The 22357-nt window shown below is 39.2% G+C and overlaps 1 protein-coding gene across 2 annotated transcripts in view; it reads right to left on the bottom strand.

Annotated features, from left to right (window-relative positions):
• LDAH (lipid droplet associated hydrolase) overlaps positions 1 to 19978 on the bottom strand; it is a 108150-nt gene extending 88172 nt beyond the window's left edge. Inside the window, exons 1-2 of one of the 2 annotated variants that reach the window (XM_080814595.1) lie at positions 19900 to 19978; positions 6743 to 6898 (exon numbers count right to left, since the gene is read on the bottom strand). In XM_080814595.1, coding sequence (XP_080670721.1) covers positions 6743 to 6896 — 154 coding nt within the window. In that variant the 5' untranslated portion in view covers positions 6897 to 6898; positions 19900 to 19978. Of the gene's footprint in view, positions 1 to 6742; positions 6899 to 17112; positions 17222 to 19899 lie in introns of those variants that run through there. The other variant, XM_080814594.1, reaches the window with a different exon arrangement.
• Between the last annotated feature and the right edge of the window lie 2379 nt (positions 19979 to 22357).

Genomic DNA, 22357 nt, shown 5'->3' with positions numbered 1-22357 from the left:
TTAACTTTGCAAGACTAAAGATTATGCAAAAAAAAGCCATAAATTCTATGTGTTGCTTTCCCCTAGCTCTGGAGTTTAGCAGTTCTTGTTGGTTGGTGAACTTGGGTTTTGGCTGGATATTCTTGCTGATCTTCTTGGGGAAGGGCCTGTTGCAGTGTTTCTCAAATGTCTTTGCCCAAGGCAGAATTGCATTGCCCTTGCCAGGGGCCAGGCTAAGTAATCTGCTCCAGTTCACTCTTGGGAACTTTTGTTCCTGAATGCTTTCCGTATAGCTTTGGAGGATGGGAATGAAGATGGTGGCCTCCCAATCTCAGGCCCAGAGGAGCCGAGAGCTCCAAGCCCCACTCCTCAGTGTGCCCTCAGAGAAAAGCACTCAATCCCTCCCATCTCCGGGGTCTCCGGCTGTGCTCTGTGCTCACCTGGTCTGTGACTGAGCATTTCTATTTCTGGCACACGGCCCCACTTGGAGTCTCCAAACCCAGCAGATTCCTGCCGTGCTTTCCCACGCGGGTCCTTCTGGAGGAGGAAGCGGGGGGGGGGGGTTTCCTCCGAATCTGCCACTTGTGGGGTCCCTGCTTGAAGAGCAGTGGCCTGACTGCCCCAGATCATGGTTTAAGGTAACCCCAAGCTGAAAGCCCCATCCTCAGCTCTGTCTCTGCAGCCCGCTCAATATCTGGGAGCTCTGCCCACTCAGACACCCCCAGTCTTTCTGTGACCCTGCAGGTCCTGAGACCACACTGTCCCCGCGAGGGCTCCAACCCTGCTTAGCCTCTGGAGCGACGTCCCTCTGTGGAGCAGACTTCTAAAAGTTCCAATTTTGTGCTCTGCTGCTCCGCTGCTTGCTGGGAGCCGGCCCCTCCCCCCATGGTCTATCTTCCCGTTGCTTAGAATTCACTTCTCCACATGTCTTTCATTCCAGAAAGTGGTCGATTTTCTGTTCCTAGAATTGCTGCTCTTCTTCTCTTCTATCTCCTGTTGAGTTTGTAGGTGTTCAGAATGGTTTGATAACTATCTAGCTGAACTCCTGGGATCTAATGCTATTTCAGTTTCCTACTCCTCCACCATCTTGCTTCCTCTCAGCAAAGTATACAATCTACATATTTATTTTTTATTGAATAAATTTGACATGTGACATTCTGTGGTTTAAGGTATACAGTATGTTAAAACTGGTTTCAGAAGAATCCATAGATAACAACTACATAATTTAGATGCAATAATTATGCTGAGTTATAATATGAAACTGAGAGTACTCGCTAATGAACTGCTATAGAACAATGTTTTCTCCCTACCTCTGGGTTCTGAGTTCTTTCCCTTAATGACTATAAGATCTTAAGCAAATCCCTTGAAGCTTTCTTTTTCACCATTTTATCATCATTAAGTAAATGATAATGTCAACTACTCCATGTTCATTTCCCTCTAGTCAGTGCTATAGCTTCATTTGTATATTCTTTTAGTTATCAATTACTTATTGACCACTTACTACATGGAAGTCATGGTGTCAGGCACAGGACAGATAAAGGTCTTTTTGTAATTCATATTCTAGTAGGAAATATATACACATAACTAAATAAGCAAATAAGATAACTCAAGTGTGAGATAACTTCTATGAGGAAATAAAGAGGATCGTGTGATAGAGAAGGGAAGAAATTAGAGTGGCTGAGAAAAATGTTTGAGGAGGTGGCATTTAGCTAAGACCCAAAAGATGAAAACAAATCACCCAGACCAGGACAGGGGAAGAAAAGTTGCAAAGGCCCTCAAGCAATGAAGAGTTTGGCTCCAGAAGAAACAGAAGAGTCCGCAATGGCCAGTAAGTATCATGAAGATTCAACTTACAACCGAGATAGAAGTGGAAAATGTAACACAAATGATTTAAATGTCATTGCATACTTCACTGTTACACGTTATGAGCCACAAAATTAACTTCTTAGTTAGAAACCACAAAAGACTGAAAAGGGTCTTTTCTGCAACTAAAATCAGACATACACACACATGCATGTATGTATATTTGTATCTTCAGAAGTAGGGATGTTTGAAAACATTCTAATATAAAAATGCTAGTAAAACACTGTATTGAAGCATATCAAAATGTGTTATTAACACATACTTGGCTGAGCATATGGTCAAATGCCTGAGCAACATATAACAGAGGCTGTGGTGACCATCACTAGACCCCAATTGGCAATAAACTCTAACTATTCAACATGGTAATTGTAGACCTATGCCTTCCAGTTAGTTAATCTTGTAGAGGGCAAAACCACCACATGTGAAGTTAATGCGGCACAGCACCTGTATAGAAGGCTGTCATGGGGAAAGAACTTTGGGCTTCCCTGTGGAGACTTGTCTGTTCCATTTCCAATCACTGTACTCCACACAAGACACATTACATGACTCTATTATACCCAGATGACCACTTGAGAGTTAGAATGACTCAATATGTTCTAGAGTGAATTCTCAATTTGGCTCCCTTTGCTCATTTCCCTATTTAAAGAAAGTCCAAGGATACTGCTACTTAACAAAAACTCTTAAAACACAGGTTCACTGGAAAAGATGAAATTAAAAGTTGCTCAATCTGCAGATTCTACTAAATCCCTTCTCATTATCATTACTAACTTAAAAGTGATTAATTTTGTTAGCTGCAAATACAAAATGATTTAAAATGAAACGTCATTTATCAGTCTGTCAGAGATAGACTAAACATGATGTCTTTAGTGGCTTAACAATCCTTGAAATACTGTCACCCTAATTTCCCCAACAGTATAAACGGACTCAGCCCAAATACAAAATACAGTTCTGAATTCCAAAACTAATGAGCAGTACCAGCCTACAGGTCCCATGAACTCCAAGAAAAAGGGCCAAGGGCAGCAATGAGAATAGAAGGGAAACATGAAAGAACAGTAAGAAACCAAGTATCATCTGAAAATGTCAAAGCACTATAAAACAGTGACACCATAAAACAACAAATGTTTTAAGTTTCCCTTTCTCCACCCGGTCCTCACTGAATGCTCCCTGCATCTACCTCTTCATCGCTTGTTAAACCTGGCTCTCCGCTATAATGGACTCTTCCTTTCAAGCCTGTGCAGAAGAGCAGGCACTATTCTCTAACACCCTTATGCCTCAAGGAGAGCAAAGACTTTTGCGACAGAGGATTCCCCACACGGAGTGCGCACAAGTAAGTGAATGAGCACCTCTGAGTGGGGAAGCACAGTGAGCGGATCAGCTCCACTTACTAATCCATTTTATTCATTTTATTTTCATCTACCAACGGTTTAGTCATTCTCACACATTCCCTGAAAACCTTGACCCTTAAATGATGGTCTCACTTGCCATTCCATGTCAGGAGATTTCAAAATCCAGGTGGATTCACTGAGCCAACACCTTTGTCCCATAACTCATTACCTTAATCAAATTTGAAGAACGTCACCTACATTAAGCTTACCCAATGAGCTATGCCCCAGATGAGTGTGTGCATATCACAATCCTCTGGAGGGTTTGTCAACGCAGACGCTGTTACACCCCCAGAGTTTCTGGTTCAGAAGGTCTAGAATGGGGCCCAAGAATCTGCATGTCTAGGGAGTTCTCAGTTGATACTGCTGGTCCCAACCCCAACTTGAAAAGAATCACAGGCTTAGATTTTCTCATTACCCAGAAATGGTTAACATTCAAACCATTCTCACTCTGATAGGCCTTCTACTCTTGGAGATCTCACTCCCAATACATCTGCTATCCCATCACAGTGCTGCTCCAAATCTGCCTATTTGGTTTTGGTTGGTAATTCCTTTATCTACATATCTGCTGTTTTCAGCGCTGACCGCTTTCCTCAGGGCCCTTATCTACCCTTTGCGACATTTATTCTGAACAGATGACCTTGACTCTTAATTAGCAGAGAAGACAGAGCTCAGGAGGCAGAAACTACTTTATTCCCTCTGACATGCCTTCATGCTTCTCCACTTCAGTAACTAATTTCACCTCCTTCATGCTGGCCTCGGAAGAATATGCCATCTCCAGTCTAAGACAACGTTTCTACTTACCTTCTCAATCCTATACTCTGCCCTGGCCTCAAATCTCTGTTCCATCAAATAGCATGTGTCATGCCTATAACTTCAAACTCTCCCTTGCTGCTAGCAAAGCATATGTATTTTTAGTTTTGGTAGATATCAATAGACTGCTTTCCAAAAAGACTTTTACATCATGGCAGGAGACTGGAAGTCTTATTTCCAGAAGAGGTTAAACGGAAGAGGCATTTTGGATCAGGAATCTTAGGCCAGCTGCAAACAGGAGCACTTTACCAAGAAGGGGTCCGATTAAGTGTTACTAAACACTGAAACTCCCAACCTTCTTTCCCTTGTCCAGCCCTGAATATGAGCAAACAGGCTTCCACTCCTCAAACTGGATACTGGAAGATTCCTTCCTGGAAGAACTGAATGGCCCAAGAAACGGCTGCAGATACTGAAAGCTGGAAATTCTCCAGTGAAATGCTGGGTCCCTACCCAATTACCCTAGCATGAGGATTCCTAGGGTGACCAGCCATCCTGTTTTGCCTAGGGCTGTTGTGGTTTTTAGTACCAGAAACCATGTGTCCTGGAAAATCTCTCAGACTATGACGGTTGGTCACTCTAGGTGCAACCGTGGACAAGCATCAACACTGAAGACAAAGATTTCAATTAGCTGTTTATGTCTTCCTCTGAAAAATGAAAGGGTTACCAAACATTTGAGGAAAAACAAACACTAATGCACACTAAAAACTCTAAGAATGCAAGAAGCCAAAAGAAATGATAATGTACCCATGAAACAAGAGTCTATAAAAAAAGAAAAAAAACGTAGCTTTTAGAATTGAAGTGTATGAGTTTTTGGCTTAAAAGGGTCCACTAAAGCCTACAGTGGATGAAAAAACATCCATACCAAGGTGCTTTTCCTATAAAATTTCAGACTCCTATAACAAAGAAAAGATCTAAAGTGTTCCGCCTTGCTGGGGGGCTTCAAATACAAAAGATCGAAAATCAGAATGATATTGAGACTTCTCAAAAGCAGCTCTGAACCCTAGAAAACAGCTAATATGCCCTCTAAACTGTCAGGAAAAATGATCTGCATCCTAGAAGTCTAAGACATTTTCTGACACGATACATCTTTAAAAGATTACTTCCCAAGCACCTCTTCTAAGGAAGTTCCTAGAAGATGTGCTTAAGCAATAAACCAAGAAATAAGAAAATACGGGATCCAGGAAATGGAATCTAACCCAGGAGGAAAGTGAAAAAAATCCCCAGGATGGCCTGTACAGCAGACCCACAGGTCAGTCAGTCCAGACTGGAGTCAAAGAAGAGTTCTGTGAAGGATAGCTCCAAAGAAAGAAAAAAACAAGACCTGACTGATTATTCAAACGCAATAAGAGGATTTTTCCCCATTTCCCAGAGAACAATTTTAGGATAAATTAGTGATTCAAAAATATAAAACTATGCAAATAAGACAATCATTAACCTAGGGAGAACAAACAAGAAAAAATGTACAAGAAATGTGGTGTGCCTGGCTGGTTCATTCAGTTAAGTGTCTGCCTTGGGCTCAGGTCATGATCCCAGGGTCCTGGGATGGAGCCCTGCGTCAGACTCCCTGCTCTGGGGAGACCCTGCTTCTCCCTCTCCTGCCTGCTCATGCTCTTTCTTGCTATTTCTGTCTCTTTCTTTTAAATAAATAAATAAAATTGTTAAAAAAAAAAAAAGAAATGCAATCATAATACCCCACTGACTTAGCTATATATGGTACGATCATATTTACAGTTTTACTTTTGATCTTTCAGGGTGATATAAATATGTTCTAACTCACAATTTTAAAAGCACTCTGAATACCTACAAGCAAGCAGCTACCTCTACCTAACATTCTATTGATAGTGATCCAGCAAAAGTCACAAATAATCCAGCTGCCGAATCTCAGGATAAATAAATATTCTACAGTAAACCTAATCATCTTGGAATGAGGTGGAAAGAACTGTTAAGAAAACTGTCAAAAATGTGATAATTTTAATTACTCTAAATACTAAGAAATTTTATTTATTTATTTATCTATTTATAACGATTTTATTTATTTGAGAGAGAGAGAAAGCATGAAAGGAGAGAGGTCAGCGGGAGAAGCAGACTCCCTGCCGAGCAGGGAGCCCCATGTGGGACTCGATCCTGGGACTCCAGGATCATGACCTGAGCTGAAGGCAGTCGTTCAACCAACTGAGCCACCCAGGCATCCCCCTGCCACATTTTTTTTTTTTTTAAAGATTTTATTTATTTATTTGACAGAGAGAGAGATCACAAGTAGGCAGAAAGGCAGGCAGAGAGAGGCGGGGAGGCAGGCTCCCCACTGAGCAAAGAGCCTGATGCGGGGCTCGATCCCAGGACCCTGAGATCATGACCTGAGCCGAAGGCAGAGGTTTAACCAACTGAACCACCCAGGTGCTCCACTAAGAAATTTTAAAAAGTGGATTACAAAACTATTTGTATAGTATACTTCCAATTATGCTTTAAAATATATATAATAGACAACATAACATACATAATATAAATGCATAGAAGAAAAACAAAAAGCCCAGCCACTAAAGGACAAAAGGTAGTTGTTATCAATGATTTGAGTGATTTTATTTCCTTCCACAGAGTTTTCTATAATTTATCAATTTCTCTTTAAAATTTTTCAGATTTTAAAATTTACTGAAAAATTTACTGTAACTAACTACAGTAAGACGCCTCATCCAGATTTTTAAACTTACCTGTAATAATAAAAATAAGCAGCTTAGGCTTGTTGGCTCTTGGCTCATTGAAGAGGTTAGTCCAGGGCCCACATTTTAGAACCTGGGTTTCAACTCCACAACACAAAATAAATTCTTCATGCACAGGAACTTCTTCCTTGATTTCCGAGTCCATTTCTAAATAAGAGGGGTAAAAACAATATAGTGAATTGCTAAAATGTAAAGCTTTGAGCCAAAGGCAATATTCAAGATTTTTTAAAAAGGCAAATTTCAGTATACACAAGCAAATACAGGAGGTATAAGACTAGTCAACTATTCTGGATTATAGGATGACACACACACACAAAATTAAACAAACCACAAGAGTAAGGAGAAATGGGGAGACATGACTTCAGTGAACTGAAAGACTCAACAGGAGTGTGAACCAAGGTCAGGTTAGCCCGCGGGGCTGCCTAACATCCTACAGTGTCGAGGATAGTGCTTGCACCGAAGAATTAACTAGCCCGAAAAGTCAATAGCGCCGAGATTGAAAAAATACCCTACTCTAGTGCCAAGGTGCCTAGAGGATACAGCTTTCTCCAGCATTTGGCTGGTCCTTCTCCAGCTCTCTGTTCGGGCAGCAACAGCAGTAATACAGCAAGAGTCCCAGGGAACACAAGTGTGTACCTCAGACCAGGTGGCTGCTCCCTGCACACTCTGCTCAGCCCACAGGCACACTAAAGAACTAGCCACCTGACCCTTGTCCCACATAGCAGCCTGGAACTGCATTGCCCAAGAGAACTCTGAGTTGCTTAAGAGGGAAACTTCTCTAACATTCCATTCTAGCAGTACCCAAGGCAGTGCACCAACTTCCTCTGAACCTGCTTAGCAGTCTCAACTCACCTGGATCCCAGAGTGTTTACTGTAGCCCTTCCAACACAGGAGCCACCCGCTCCTGACCTCACACCGGAACCAGCTCCCTGATTCACTCTGTACAACCTCTCACCCGTCTTGGTTCACCTGCCAACACAGTGACTGCCGACCAGCTCTGGTGCAGGCAACCACCAAATTTCTCTACCACATACCTGCAACCACACCTTCTTCAATGAGATCGAAACCCACACTCTACGTTTGTCCTTTCCTGGGTACTCTTCCTCAGCCCTGGGGTATCTTTAGAGTTTCCTCTATACAGTAACTTTAGAGTTTCTCTTCTTCCACAGCTTAGTAATTCCTTATGTTAGATTAACTATTTAAGTTACTGTGTGGCTTCTGTCCCCTGAATGGATCTAGACTAACATATCTTTCATTGATTATCCAAATTTTTCTCTTCAAATCTTTGCCATTTTAGAAGTAGCTCTAATTTTTAGAAGTAGCTCTAATTCTACCTCCTACTTGAAGTCTTCCCTGAACATCTCAAATAAAGGAAAATTCCTCTTCCTTTAAGCTCATAGCACCTGTCATTATCATAAGTCAACAGTGGTAAAGGAAGCCAGGTAAACTTTACACTTGTAATCTGTACACTTGTTATTCATGTCTTTCAAAGCATAACAGTCAACAAATCGACTGCAAGCACCACCCATTCCTCCCCTGACTGACACCTACCTTAAGGTAAGCATAATGGTAGCTAGAATGCAGTGTCACCAGAGATTCCACATTGAGAATGGCCTTTGGGGAGCAATCTGGCAGAATGGGGCAATATCCGTAAGACATAAACTTTGACTCAACGATTTTGGGGAAACAAGTCGAAAAAGGAAATCTAAAATATTTTTTCAAAGAACAAATGCATGGAATGCTATTTACAACACTGAAGAGCTGAAAAAACTTCAATGGTCATTATTGGGAGAACGGTTATATAAATTATGATAATTCATTATACAGACACTAAACATGCTATATATGACTCAACATCAAGGGGAGTGATTAGATAAATTATAGTTCAATCTTCTGATCACTATTATGTTCAATCAAAACTGCTCAGCTCTGCTAAATGGTGATAATTTCTCCATCTGCCTTCTAATATTTCTAACACCTCGCTTCTCTAGTCAGATATTATGTTGCCTCATTCACTTTCTTCAGTTATGCCCTTATTACCATCTTTTTATTGCATTTAGGAATGAAGAAGAAATAAACATATTCCAACCTCCATATGTGACCAAAAGTCTAAAACCCTCTTAAATAAAACTACTTAGAAAATAAAAAAATTCTCACTCAAAAAATGGGAACTCCTCTTTATTTAAAATAAATAAAATCATCACCTCACATTTTCTTAAGGACTGACTTTTAGTTTACTAATAAATGTCCCTGTGGTCCAATCTCTTGAACTGTCACAAAATACATTTATAAAGGTCTTATGACATTTATAAAATGTTGGAAACAATATTAGATTTAGCTGTTTTATACTCCCTTCTAGTAAAACACCATCAGAGAAGACAGTGGCTAAACTGAATACTTGCACCAGAATAGAATCTCAAGTTATGAACTATATTCAACTCATAAACACTTAATGTTAAGCAAATAAGATCTCAGGAATTTGACAAGAGACAAAATTAATGAGAATTCAAACAGATATGAAACTCAAATGCAGTCTATAGAGTTTGGAAAACCAACAAAAAGTGACTACACCTCTAAAACACCTCAAATAAAATACAGCTGGGAAACACAGAGTAAACCTGTATATTATAAAACAACTTTTTATTTTACTTCACTCTTATGTTTCTGAATCAATCCTACACTGCCCCAAAAAAAACAAAACAAAAAAAGGGCAAAGGAAACCTTAGAGTATGAGAATTCAAATTCTTCCTTACCTAAGAATCCAAGGTAATTCAGTCTGCAAACAAGTGTCTGATGAAGAAGGGACAATGTGTTCTAATTATATAATATACTAGAGGCCGATGGCTCCACCTACAGTCACGGCCTACAATCTCCAATGAAATCAGTGTTGATAAACATCGAGACTTAGGCGGGATAAAAACCAAGTACGGCTACGATGTATACAGCTAAAGCAAGCCTCACTTAAAATAGGTATTCATCTGTTTATACTGATGAGTTTAATTTTATTTAGTAAAAATTTTTTTCTGATTAAATCTCACACAAACCAAGATAATATAAAAAACCAGAAAAGCATTTGATGAGTATGAATTTTAGAGGTTCAAATTTATAATATTTATTTATTATAAAGTCAGCCAGTGAAAACAATGAGGCTATACTAACGACCACAAATACCTGAAATTGGAGTTATGAGTCTCATTTAGCTTCAGCATCCAAATCAAATAATGTGTGCATTTCATTTTGGCTCCTCAATTAAAAATTCTGCTTTATTCATCCACGTAAGAAAGGTTTTTTGTTTGTTTGTTTTTAAATATAAAATCACAATTTAGTTTAGCTCGTAGCAAAGACTCATCAAGTCATTCAAAGATTAATGAATATATATCTATTAAGTGAAACACACATATGCACATGCACATATATGTATGGTTCTCAACACCTGAATGATCTTTTTAAATGAACATATAATGTATTATTTGTTTCAGTACAGGTATGTGATTCATCAGTCTTACACAATTCACAGCACTCACCATAGCACATACCCTCCCCAGAGTCCATCACCCAGCCACCCCATCCCTCCCATCCCCCTCCCCTCCAGCACCCCTCAGTTTGTTTCCTGAGATTAAGAGTCTCTTATGGTTTGTCTCTCTCTCTGGTTTTGTCTTATTTCATTTTTCCCTCCCTTCCCCTATGATCCTGTCTTGTTTTTCAAATTCCTCTTATTAGTGAGATCTAAGACAATTGTCTAAGAAAGTTTTTTTTTTTTAAACTTGTGTAATACAAATCAAAACCTCAATGAGATACCATCTCACACCCATCAGAATGGCTAAAATTAACAAGTCAGGAAACAACAATTGTTGGGGAGGATGTGGAGAAAGGGGAACCCTCATACTGTTGGTGGGAATGCAAGCTGGTGCAGCCACTTTGGAAAACAGTATGAAGGTTCTTCAAGAAGTTAAAATGTGACCCTACGACCCAACAACTGCATTACTAGGTATTTACGCCAAAGATAATTTACTTTACCCCAAAGATACAAATGTAGTGATCCGAAGGAGCACCTGCACCCCAATGTTTACAGCAGCAATGTCCAGGACAGCCAAACTACGGAAAGAGCCCAGATGTCCATCAACAGAGGAATGGATAAAGAAGATGTGGTGTGTGTATACATATGAATATACACATACAATGGAATACTATCCAGCCATCAGAAAGGATGAAATCTTAACCATTTACATCAGCGTGGGTGGGTGGAGGGTATTACGCTGAGTAAAATAAGTGAATCAGAGAAAGACAATTATCATATGGTTTCATCCATAGGTGGAATATAAGAACAGTGCAGAGGATCATAAGGGAAGGGAGGGAAAACTGGATGGGAAGAAATCAGAGAGGGAGACAAACCATGAGAGACTCTTAACTAGGAAATAAACTGAGGGTTGCTGGAGGGGAGGTAGGTGGAGGGATGGGGTAACTGCGGGATAGGCATTAAGGAGGGCATGTGATGTGATGCACACTGGGTCTTCTATGTTACTGATGAATTACTGAACTCTACACCTGAAACTAATGATGTACTATACGTTGGCTAATTGAATTTAAATAAAAAAATAAAACGGGGAAGGATGTAGTTCTTTTAAAAAAGATAGTGAAAGACAGGAAAAAAGAGAAGACTACACTAAAGTTTGAAAACTATCAAAATAACCTAAGCAGGAAATGAGGGTGGGAATAAAGGGGTGAATGTGAGACTCAAGTCTCAGTCATGATTCTGTATGAGAAGGCACGGAAGGGGAGGTGACAAAGATGACTCGGATTCTGATGCTAAATATGAGAAGAATGGAAGCACTACTCACATAAAGAGGAACTACCAGGGAAGGGAAGTTAGTTGGAGGAAAGGAAGTTGATTCAGTTACAAACATAGTAAGTTTCAAGAAAATAAGGGACAAGCCCAGAAAACAGTGGGAGCCACAGAACTAAAGCCCCAGAAGGTCACAGTAGAGAAAAGATTTGCCCGGCTCCTTCTTAAAGAGCTTCCTTATTATGGCTTCATTGATGCCTCCCCGTCCTCAATGAGAACACTTTCCTGTCCCACTCCCTGAACCCAAAGGTTCTGCCCTGGGTCCTCTTCTTCCTTTGAGTACTAACTACTGAGCATTTTTATCTGGGTGCCTCACCGATGCATCAAACTTTCATAAGTGCCAAAAATAAAAATCATCTTGTTTTAAAAATCAACTCTACAGACCCTATATCCTGACTTCTCTGTCTCCATACAGAGTACCATTATTCACCCAGTCACCTAATTCAAAAGATTCTTTGACAGACAGCTCCTGCTAGAATGGGGGGGGGAGGGCAGTGTGGGGAGGGATATCCCTAAGCAAGAAAAAAAGAAGCCCGCAAAAGAATGAAAAGGAACAATTCGAAATACATGAACTAAGAAGATATGTAAAGTCCTGTAAGCCACAGGGGGATGCTTCATGTAAGTTAGGGGCTGGGATGAGTTTTTAAAAATATCTAAGTGTCAAAGAGCAAGAGAGATAAGGCAATAGTTAAGAACGCACATTTTAAGAGAACTTCCTGTAAACCAGGCGTTGTGCTGAACACTTTATAAATGTTGTACCACTTAATCCTGACAACAATCTTATGAGATGCATACTATTGTTTCCTCCCTCTACCCCAACAAAACAAATGAGGAGAAAACTGACTGAAAGATACTATGGAAATTACGTAACAACTAGTAAACTAGATGGTGGTAGAGCGTGAATTTGAACCCAGATGTGTGAATGACTCCAGAGGCCATGTTCTTTGAGAAATTTTACATAAATCTCTATCTCTATCTAGCTATCTATATACAATTTCGTTTGAATGGATAAATGAGATATAATATATGCTGGGATTTTTTTAATAGTTGATTATTTTTTAATCTTTTACATGCCTCATCTCTACTTCTTTTCACTTCCATGCGTATCACTTGGAAACTCATGTCATTAACTCACATTCTTCTATAATTACAAATATACATAAGCATCTATACACATTTTGATAAATATGAGTTGTCAGTGTTTGATAAATAGGAGTATATTATACATACTTCAATGCATTTTGCTCTCATACTTAATAACACCTGAAAATCCTGCCAAGTCAAATAGTATAACTCTAATTCATTATTTTTAATGGTTGTATAATATGGATACACTATAATTCATGTGACCATTTCCCTTTTGACAGGTTCTCAATTAGTTCCCAGTGTACTGGGACAATGTCACAGTAAGTACTCTTAAATCTCCCTGTTTTTACATATATCCATATATACCAGTTCTTTTGTTTCTAATGGCCAGATTCCCAAGATTGGAATTACTTGGTAGAATTTTAATAGGTATTGCCAGATTGCTTTCCAAAAAGACTGTAAGAATCACATTTCCTCTAGCAATCTAGGAAGGCATCTTTTTCCTTTGTAATCCTATCATTAATAAGTGGTACCATTATTTTTAAGTCTTCAGGGAATAAAGTATCTCACTCTTCAGTTTGCATTTCCTTGGCAGCTAGTGCATTTAAACATCTTTTCATGTTTGCTGGGCTTTTGAACTTTTTCTTCTGTGAACTATCTATTTATATTTTATGCCCATGTTTCAAATGGGTTATTTATCTTTTTCTTATTGGCTTGTAAGAGCAGTTTGTATACCACTGATCTTCAACCCTTTTCTTGGCTCCTGTATTTTACACACAATGTCCTAGATGTTTATTTTCATTTTTATTATTCTAGTGTTCACACTTAAGCTTTTAATCCACCTATATAAGTATCTATTGTTTTCTTTCAGAAAGAGAGCTACATGTGCTAATATCATTTAATAAAGAAACCATCTTTTCCCCCCATTGAATTAAAATACATTATTTTTTATCTAATAAATTTTCATACTTACGGGAGCTTCTTGACTACAGAAATAAAAGCACCTTATAGTCAAACTTCAGAAAGCCAAAACAAGGGAAAAAAATCTTAAAAGCAGAGAGAGAAATGACATAGTATCTACAGGGGAACAATAATTTGAATGTCATATTTCTCATCAGAAATCAGGGGGAGGCCAGGAAAATGTGGCACAAGATTTTTCAAGTACTTAAGGAAAATAACTGTCAACCCAAATTCCGTATCAGGAAAAATGACCCCTCAAAAATGAAAAGGAAATAAAGATAATCTCAAATGGAGAAAAACTAAAGGAATCGGTCACTAACAAACCTATTCTTAGAAATTCTCCAAACAGAAAGAAATAAGTGAATAAAGTTTAACTTCAAAAGAGGAAGAACAATGGAATGGTTAAAAGCAGTGGTTAATATAAGGGACTATCCTTCTCCTTATGAATTTCTTAAATCATATTTGATGAGTGAAGTAAAAGTTATAGCATCATTTGATGTAGTGCTCAATGTATATAGAGGAAATATGACAATTACATATAAAAAGTGGAGTGGGTAGAAGGATCTAAACGTAAGGTTTCTCAATTTCACTTGAGGTGGTAAAATATCAATGCTAGTAGGCTATGTGACATTTTTACATATACTGCTATATCTAGGGCAATCACTAAAAAAACAGTATACTAAGCAATAAACTCAAAAACACTATAAATAAGTCAAATGGAATATTTTTTTAAAAATTTATTATTATTTTTTAAATAAACATATAATGTATTTTTATCCCCAGGGGTACAGGTCTGTGAATCTCCAGGTTTACACATTTCACAGCACTCATCATAGCACATACCCTCCCCAATGTCCATATCCCCACCACCCTCTCCCGTCCCCCCTCCCCAGAGCAACCCTCAGTCTGTTTTTTGAGATTGAGTCTTTTATGGTTTGTCTCCCTCCTGATCCCATCTTCTTTCATTTTTTCTTTTCCTACCCCCCAAACCACCCACATTGCATCTCCACTTCCTCATATCAGGGAGATCATATGATAGTTGTCTTTCTCCGACTGACTTATTTCGCTAAGCATAATACCCTCTAGTCAAATGGAATATTTTTTAAGAGGCAAAGAGAAAAAGAGAGCACAAGTACAAGTGGGGCAGGGAGGGACAGAGGGAGAGGAGGAGAGAGGATCCCAAACAAGCTCCAGGATCATCATGCAGCCCAATGGAGGAATGGGCAGTGGGGGGTGCTGCTCACGACCCAGCAATCATGACCTAAGTTGAAATCCACAGTCAGACATTTAACTGAATGAGTCACCCAGGTGCCCCCAAATGGAATTCTAAAAGATATTCAAGTAGGCTACAAGAAGGCAAGAAAAGAGAAACAGAAAGGAAATAAGAGGAAAAAACCAGAAAACAAAAAATAAAATTAATTAAGCCCTGACAGTAATCTATAATTACTTTAAATATAAATGGTCTAATTATACAAGTTGAAAGGCAGAGATTGGTATTAAGGATTTAAAAAGAAATATAACCAAGTTATATGTTATCTACAGGAAACTCATTTCAAACATGATGGGGTAGCCTGAAGATAAAAGAATGAAAAAAGCTATATTGTGCTAACATTATTTCCTTAAAGCAACACTGACTATCTTAGTGTCAGAAAAAGTGGACTTTACAGCAAACAAAGTAACTGGATAAGGAGAGACAGGTCATAATGAAAAAAGGATTACTCCACCAAAAGACAACTTATATATGTAACGAACAATAGATGTTCATAATAAATGTTCAAAATATATAAAGCAAAGACTAATAGAACTGAAAAGGAAAAAGAGAAAAATGCACAGTTATAGCTGGGAATCTCTCAGCAATGAAAAGAACTACTGGATAGACAATCAACAATGTGTGGAAGAATGGAACAACACCATCAACCAACAGGATGTAATTGACATGTAACTGACATCCAACAACAGCAGAACAGGCCTTCTTTCCAAGTGCCCACAGAACACTCACCAAGATACACCATATTCTGGGTTATACAACATATGTAAATGTAAAATAATTAAAATCATATAGCTTATGTCTTTAAGACAATAGAAAGACAAGACAGATCTCCAAATACTCAGAAACTAAAGAACATACTTCTACATAATCCACAGGTCAAAGAGGAAATTTCAAAGGAAATTTTAAGAATACATAAAACTCAGTGAAAATGAAAATACAACATATAAAAATACGCGAGATGCAACAAAAATCATGTTGAGAGGGAAATCTATAGCACTACATGCTAACATCAGAAATGAGAAAGGTCTCAATGAATAATGAAGAAAATAGAGAAAAAAGTAAAATAAACCTAAAGCAAGCAGAGAAGAAAGTGAGAAATATCAGAGTAAAAATCAGTAAAATTGGAAGTAGAGAAAAATGAATTAAATAAAGACCAATAAAAAAATAAAATTCCACTGAGAAAGATAGAAGGTACAAATTACTAATATCAGACATGAAATACAGGTTTACCACTAAAGACTCTACAGAATACTAGTATGCTAATAAAGACAAAACCAAAGACAGCACACAAAAAAGAAAACTATATACCAACATCTCTTATATCTATATATTAATAAAATATTAGCAAAAAGAATCCAGCAATGTATAAAAAGTATTATACACCATGATCAAGTGGGACCTATTCCAGGTATGGTTAACATTCAAAAATTAATCAATGTAATCCACCATATCAAAATGCTAAAGAAGAAAAAGCATATGATCATATAAATTAACTAAATATATACCATATGACCCAGCAATTACATTCTTGGGCATTTATCCCAGAGAAATAAAAACATATTCACACAAAAACTTTAAAGGTTCATAGCAGTTGTAATTGTAATAGCCTGGAACTGGACACAACCCAAATGTCCTTCAACAAGTGAAATGGTTAAAAATGGTACAATCATACCACAGAATACTACTCAGCAACAAAAAGAAACAAATTATTGACACACTAAACAACTTGAATGGATCCCAAAGGAATTATGCAATGTAAGGAAATTTCCAAAAAATTTATATACTGTATGATTGTGTTTATACTACATACACTCTTGAAATGGGCAAAATTGTAGAGTTGGAGAACAGACTAGTATTGCCAGCAGTTAGGGATTGGGGTGGGATGAGATGGTTGGTTATATGGAGCTACATACGTGTATACACACACAAATGAGTGCTTGTGAAATGGGGGAAATCTCAGTAAATTCTGTGGATATATTAATGCCAACTTTCTGATTTTAAAATTGTACTATAGTTATACAAGATGCTACCATTGGGGAAGGTTAGTTGGATAGCAAATGGGGACCTCCTTGTACATTTTTTTTTGCAACTTCCTGTTAATATATAATTATTTCAAAATAAGAAAATTAAAACTATACATGTATTTATTTAATTGCAATTGCTGTAAGGGGAATTAAAGAGAAAAACTTGTGGGAATCTTACCACACAGCCCCATGTAAGTTTCAAAACATACAGCTGAGAATCAACACATAATACAGATGCATGAACAGAATCATTTTTGGTCTGCTATAACTCTTAGATTTGTATCTATTCCATCTTTCTCCAAATAACATATTTAGAGAAGTAGTTGTTTTCTATGTTGACTTGATGATCATCTCACCAACAGCAACAAAACCACTTTTTTTTTTTTTGGTAGTTCTTTTCGTTTGTGAAGTACATTCTCATCCTTCTCAATTGACCTTAACAATGCCTGCAAAATAGGCAAGACAACTGTTGTAATATTATTTGTCCAAGATTATAGGGCTTTTAAATGGCAAAATCAATTCTATAGTCTTCTGACTCCTATTCCAGTATTTTCCAGTCACATATCACTCTGAAATTGTATGCAGTATTACAGAATCCAGAGAAAAAAATAGCATAATATCGTAGGAGAAAGTCAGAGAAGGAATAGGCATGATGCACATTATACCAAAATTTGTGCAACAGTTTCTTGCTCTTGCTTGATAAGTGGCCATGAGGCCAGCAATTTTACAATATTTTTAAAACTTTTGTATTTCATCTGATTTTGCTATTTTAATGACTGCATACTAACCTCCAGTGAGATTCTTCTCAACCTGTGTAACTGGATAAACTTATATGATGAATATAAAGTCCATCACCCTCACTGAGGAAATATCAAAACGGAAGCATGTATGACATTCATGATAAACTTGCAGAATTATCTTTTCCCTTTTCTTGAAAAAGGCAAAAAAAATTTTTTTTCATAACTCTTTTGGGGACTTTAAGCCACCAACTATGACTTCAAACTGTATTGTAATCACACACAAAATAATTTTTTTAATGTCTCAGAAAGCAGCTGTCAGCTTCTGGACATCAGTGAAAACCAAGAATTCTACAAATTTGTACGAACTGCTCTATTTATGTATTAGATATACTCATTAAAAGTAATATGCTAATTTTCCTTTGAAGTGTACTTAAAGTAGATTTCAGAATTAGCACCAAATTCTAAATATAATAGTACCACAAACGAGAAAATGCTGAAGAGGATGGGCATTTTAGGAAAGAAAAAGAAAATCACCTATTACAAAGGTCTAAGTTATTAAAATAAATGCCAACTTTAGAGGCACACCTACAGTGTTGCTTTGGTTGCCCCCCCCCCCCATACCTATGCTGGGAAGAGGGCCATAGGTCCTTAAGCCTTCTTTACCTTTAGGTGGAAAAATGGGGGAAAAAAGTCCAAAAGAGACATTCCTATTTATCGTTTTAGAAAGAAGTTAAAAAACAAACTTTCATGAATAAAGATTCCAGAGATTTTCCCAACTTTTCTGAGTTTCTTTTTTCTTTTTGTTATACCTGTCACTTTCACCCCAGGGATCTGCTCTTAGAATGAAAGTGGCCGAGGGGTCTGACATTAGACTATGAACTGTTCCAGGGTTGGCAGACCAGACACAAGGCAGGTGTCAGGTTACTACTCCTGAGGGAAAAAATGAATTTGTGAATCAGAGAATACATGTCTCATCCTGCCTTGTGTGGAAAAATAAAAAACTCAAGAGTGAAACTTTATACAGTTAAGGTCCCAGGGTAAGGTGATTGTAAAGCATTGTGAGTACCGATGCCTGTGCAAAGATCTAGAGAGCTGTGGGTATGGGTGTGTCATTCCGAAACAGTCGGGATTTCATGAGTGCTTATTGTGTGTAAAACACTGTTCTAAGTGCTATATGAATTACCTCAGTGAATAAAACAATCTTGACAAATGGATACTAATGTATCCCATTTTATAGAGATGAGAAAAATTGAGGCACAGATGCCTTCCGTAAAATACAATGCAGGGCAAGCGGTAGAGGCAACTGAAAGCCTCAGTGATTTCCCCAACATGCTGCACTCTAAATTCATGGGAACGAGCTCGGTTCTGACCTTGGTGCCACAGAAAAATACTTCAAAAAAAAAAAATTACTTTAGAGAGGGCAGAGAACCCGTGAGCACGGGGCGGGGCAGAGGGAGGGAGAGAATCTCAAGCGGATTCCTCGCTGAGCTCAGAGCTGCACTCCCGGCTGGATCCTACCACCCTGAGATCACGACCTGAGCTGAAATCAAGAGGGGTGCTCAACCGACTGAGCGACCAGGGCACTCCAATGCCGCAGAAAGATACTTGAGCAACTAAAGCGGGACAGCAACCATGTGGTCAGAGGCGTGTCAAGTTCAGAGACTGGCCCACGAGTCAATTCTCAAGGGTACCTGGTGTAACAAATTTGGGAGAGGCGTGGGGGAAGAGGCTGATCCTACGAAAAACCTGAGATCAAACCAAAAGAGCCTTTAATGACCCCGCGGATGGACAAGTGGGGAAACAGATGCACGGAGCGAAGACAGTGACTTGTCCAGGGCTAGTCAGAGGCTAAGCTGGTACAAGAACTCTGTTCCTTGGAGTTCCCGCTCCAGACTTTGGCCCCTCCTCGTCACTCCTCCTGGCCAGTTGCCCAATATCCCAGCCCCTACCCCTCAGAAGGGCTGCTGTAAGACGCCCGGCCGGCAGGTTGCAGTTAGCAGTATAAATGGCCCGGTAGTGCGCCCAGAGGAGCGACTGCTGGGACAGCACCAAAGTGGTTGTGAGCGGTCGCAGCACGGTTATTCACGCCCCTGCGGACCGTCCGGCCCAGGGCAGCACGGGCTCTGCGAGGAGCCACACAAAGCAAGGGCTCTGGCTCCCACGTGCCTGCCTGCCAGGCAGCCCTCGCGCAAAATCGTACCCCCGAACTGCTGCCAGTGCCTCACCTGTCCACCTAGAAAGCAGCGGGCTCTACCGCAACGCTCCTGCTTTGACGTCACCGAGAGCGGAAATCCCGCCTACCCTGACGTCACTGCGCCGCGCCGCGCCGCGCCGCGCTGCGGGGAGGCGGTCCCTTTAGATGCGCGACGGGTTCAGGGTTGGGAGGTCCTTGAATTTAACGTGGGGCGTGTGTTCCAGGTTCAGCGAGACCGTCAAAAAGGTGTCGCTGTTCTGAAACTTTCTCTTCCCTTTCACCTGAATGTCTTCTTCCTTTTACTTCAGTCTTTCTGATACACTGCCTCCCTTACGCCTTTCTCCATGCTCGGTCTTTCCCACCTCCGTTAATGGCTGTATCTCTTCCTTCCCTTACCCACATACGCCGGACAGTGGATTCTCAGTTGACCTTCTTTATTAGCAGTAACACGGCCAGCCGCTGCTACTCCTCGTTTTAGCAAAATGTGGAAAATGTCGATTCCAGGGGTATTTCGAACTTAACGCACCCAACCTCCGTGAAGACAAAGGTCATACTGGACTTGCGAACTGTTGGCATTCTCAGCACCTGCCACGTAGTAGGTGATCACTGTTTATCTGTCCAAAAGTGCAGTAGTGAATGTGACATCGTCTTGGAGTGAGGGGTAGAAGCAGATGAGTAGAAACTTAGCCACAGATAAGAAAGAAGCCTTGATCCTTTTGTATTCAAAACCTTAGTGATAAGCACCACCCTCCTACCAGTTAAGGGCGTGAACTGGTACCTCTTCTTCATTACCTTTCCATTTTTCAGTTTTACTTCCTTAATGCAATAGTTAACACGATGAGTTTAGAAAAAGCCTCTCACTGCCCAAGAGGGTTTTTTTGGTTTTGTTTTGTTTTTGTGAATTAACTCATTTTTAATCCTCATAGCAGCCTAAGGAGGTCAGTATTAACATGTGACCACAGAGTCTGGAAAAAGAAATACACAAAATAAATGAATGATTACATTACAATGGCATTACGCATTCAAGGTAGTCTCTCTCATTAATAATGTACAACTCAATGTGTGCATTTCAATGAACATGTTTCACTAATGCAGCCTTTCAATCCATGCTAGTGCCTTTGTGGTGCACTGCTCAAGTGATTTATGTCTCTGATTTCCTTAAATAAGCCTATGCCAGAAAACAGAAGCAAGGGAGTTCAATCATTTTTTAAAAAACTATCTTCCTAGACTGATGACCACTCTATTATTATTGCCATTTTTATTTGAAGGATAAAATAAGGCACAGAGAAATTAACTTGCCCAAAGTCACTTGGCAAAGCTGGATTCTACAACTCTGTATTGTACATCATGCTTGGATGAGTTCCCACCACTCCCGCTATTGTTGAAGCTCTTACTCTTCTACTCCTGGGTTACTTGCAGCAGCCTCATTGTTTTCCACATCTTCTCTCCTTGCTGTTTCTGGAATGCCCACTCTCTCTTCCATATAGCTTTCATATTTTTTGTGCACACTGTTCTCTTTTTATTGGGGTTCCCTTCCTTATCCCTCCATTTACCCTAACTCTAACACACGATCCAAGATTCTCTTTGGCATGGCATTCCCTGGTGCCCCCAGGTGGGGTGAGGTCCCTCTTTTATAGTCCTGTTTCACCACCTGTGTTTTTCTGTTACGGTGCTTATTTGTCGCCAATATCAGATTGTGAGATTCCAGAGAACAAGGACCCCTTCCTTCTTTTATCTTTGTATTCCTCAGGTCTAGAAAAGAGTGTGAGATATGGTGAGCATTCATTAAGTCTATGTTTAAATGATTCCACTCTAGTAGAGTGTAGTGCCCTGTGAGGCCCATAGGATCTGTTTGGCATGTGTTCCAGGTAAACTGGTATTGTGGAGTTTTCATATGAATATCTTTTTTTCCACACTGTTTTTCAGGTCTAATTAAGACAGAGATTGCCCTGAAAATTATGCTGTATACAATCCTTGAGTAAAGAGTGTTAATGTTCTTGTGAATGTATTAATTTATTTGAAGGGCTGCATATTTTGAAATCAAATCATTTTTTCCTAGTATTATCCTCCATCAGTGCTTCTGAACCTTAATGTGCATAAGATTCATCCAGAGAGTTTGTTAGAACAGATTCTGATTTAGTAGTTCTTGAGTGGGGCCTAGAATTTGCATTTCAAACTCAGAGATAAGGCTGCTACCATTGCTATTCTTCAGGTCACACTTCTCCTGGCTCTGCACTATATGATGGGCATAGAGACAATGTTTTGTGGGAGGGTGATGGTCTTGGCTTATAGTCATTTTTACCTAAGACTATGTATGTGTCATCACTTCTAGCATTCACAACAGAAGTTCCATGAAATATATTTTTTTAATATATAGCCTGCTATGTGCTAGGTATTGTTTCAGGTGCTAGAGACAAAACAGAAGGATCTTTGCCTTCTTGAAAGACAACAAACAAAAAGTGAGAAAGTAGGAAATAAAGTAATAAAAG

Source organism: Martes martes (genome assembly GCF_963455335.1).
Source record: "Martes martes genome assembly, chromosome: 9".
NCBI classification, from domain to species: Eukaryota; Metazoa; Chordata; class Mammalia; order Carnivora; family Mustelidae; genus Martes; species Martes martes.
The sequence above is the reverse complement of the archived record's forward strand: the minus strand, read 5'-3'. Positions and strand labels throughout refer to the sequence as shown.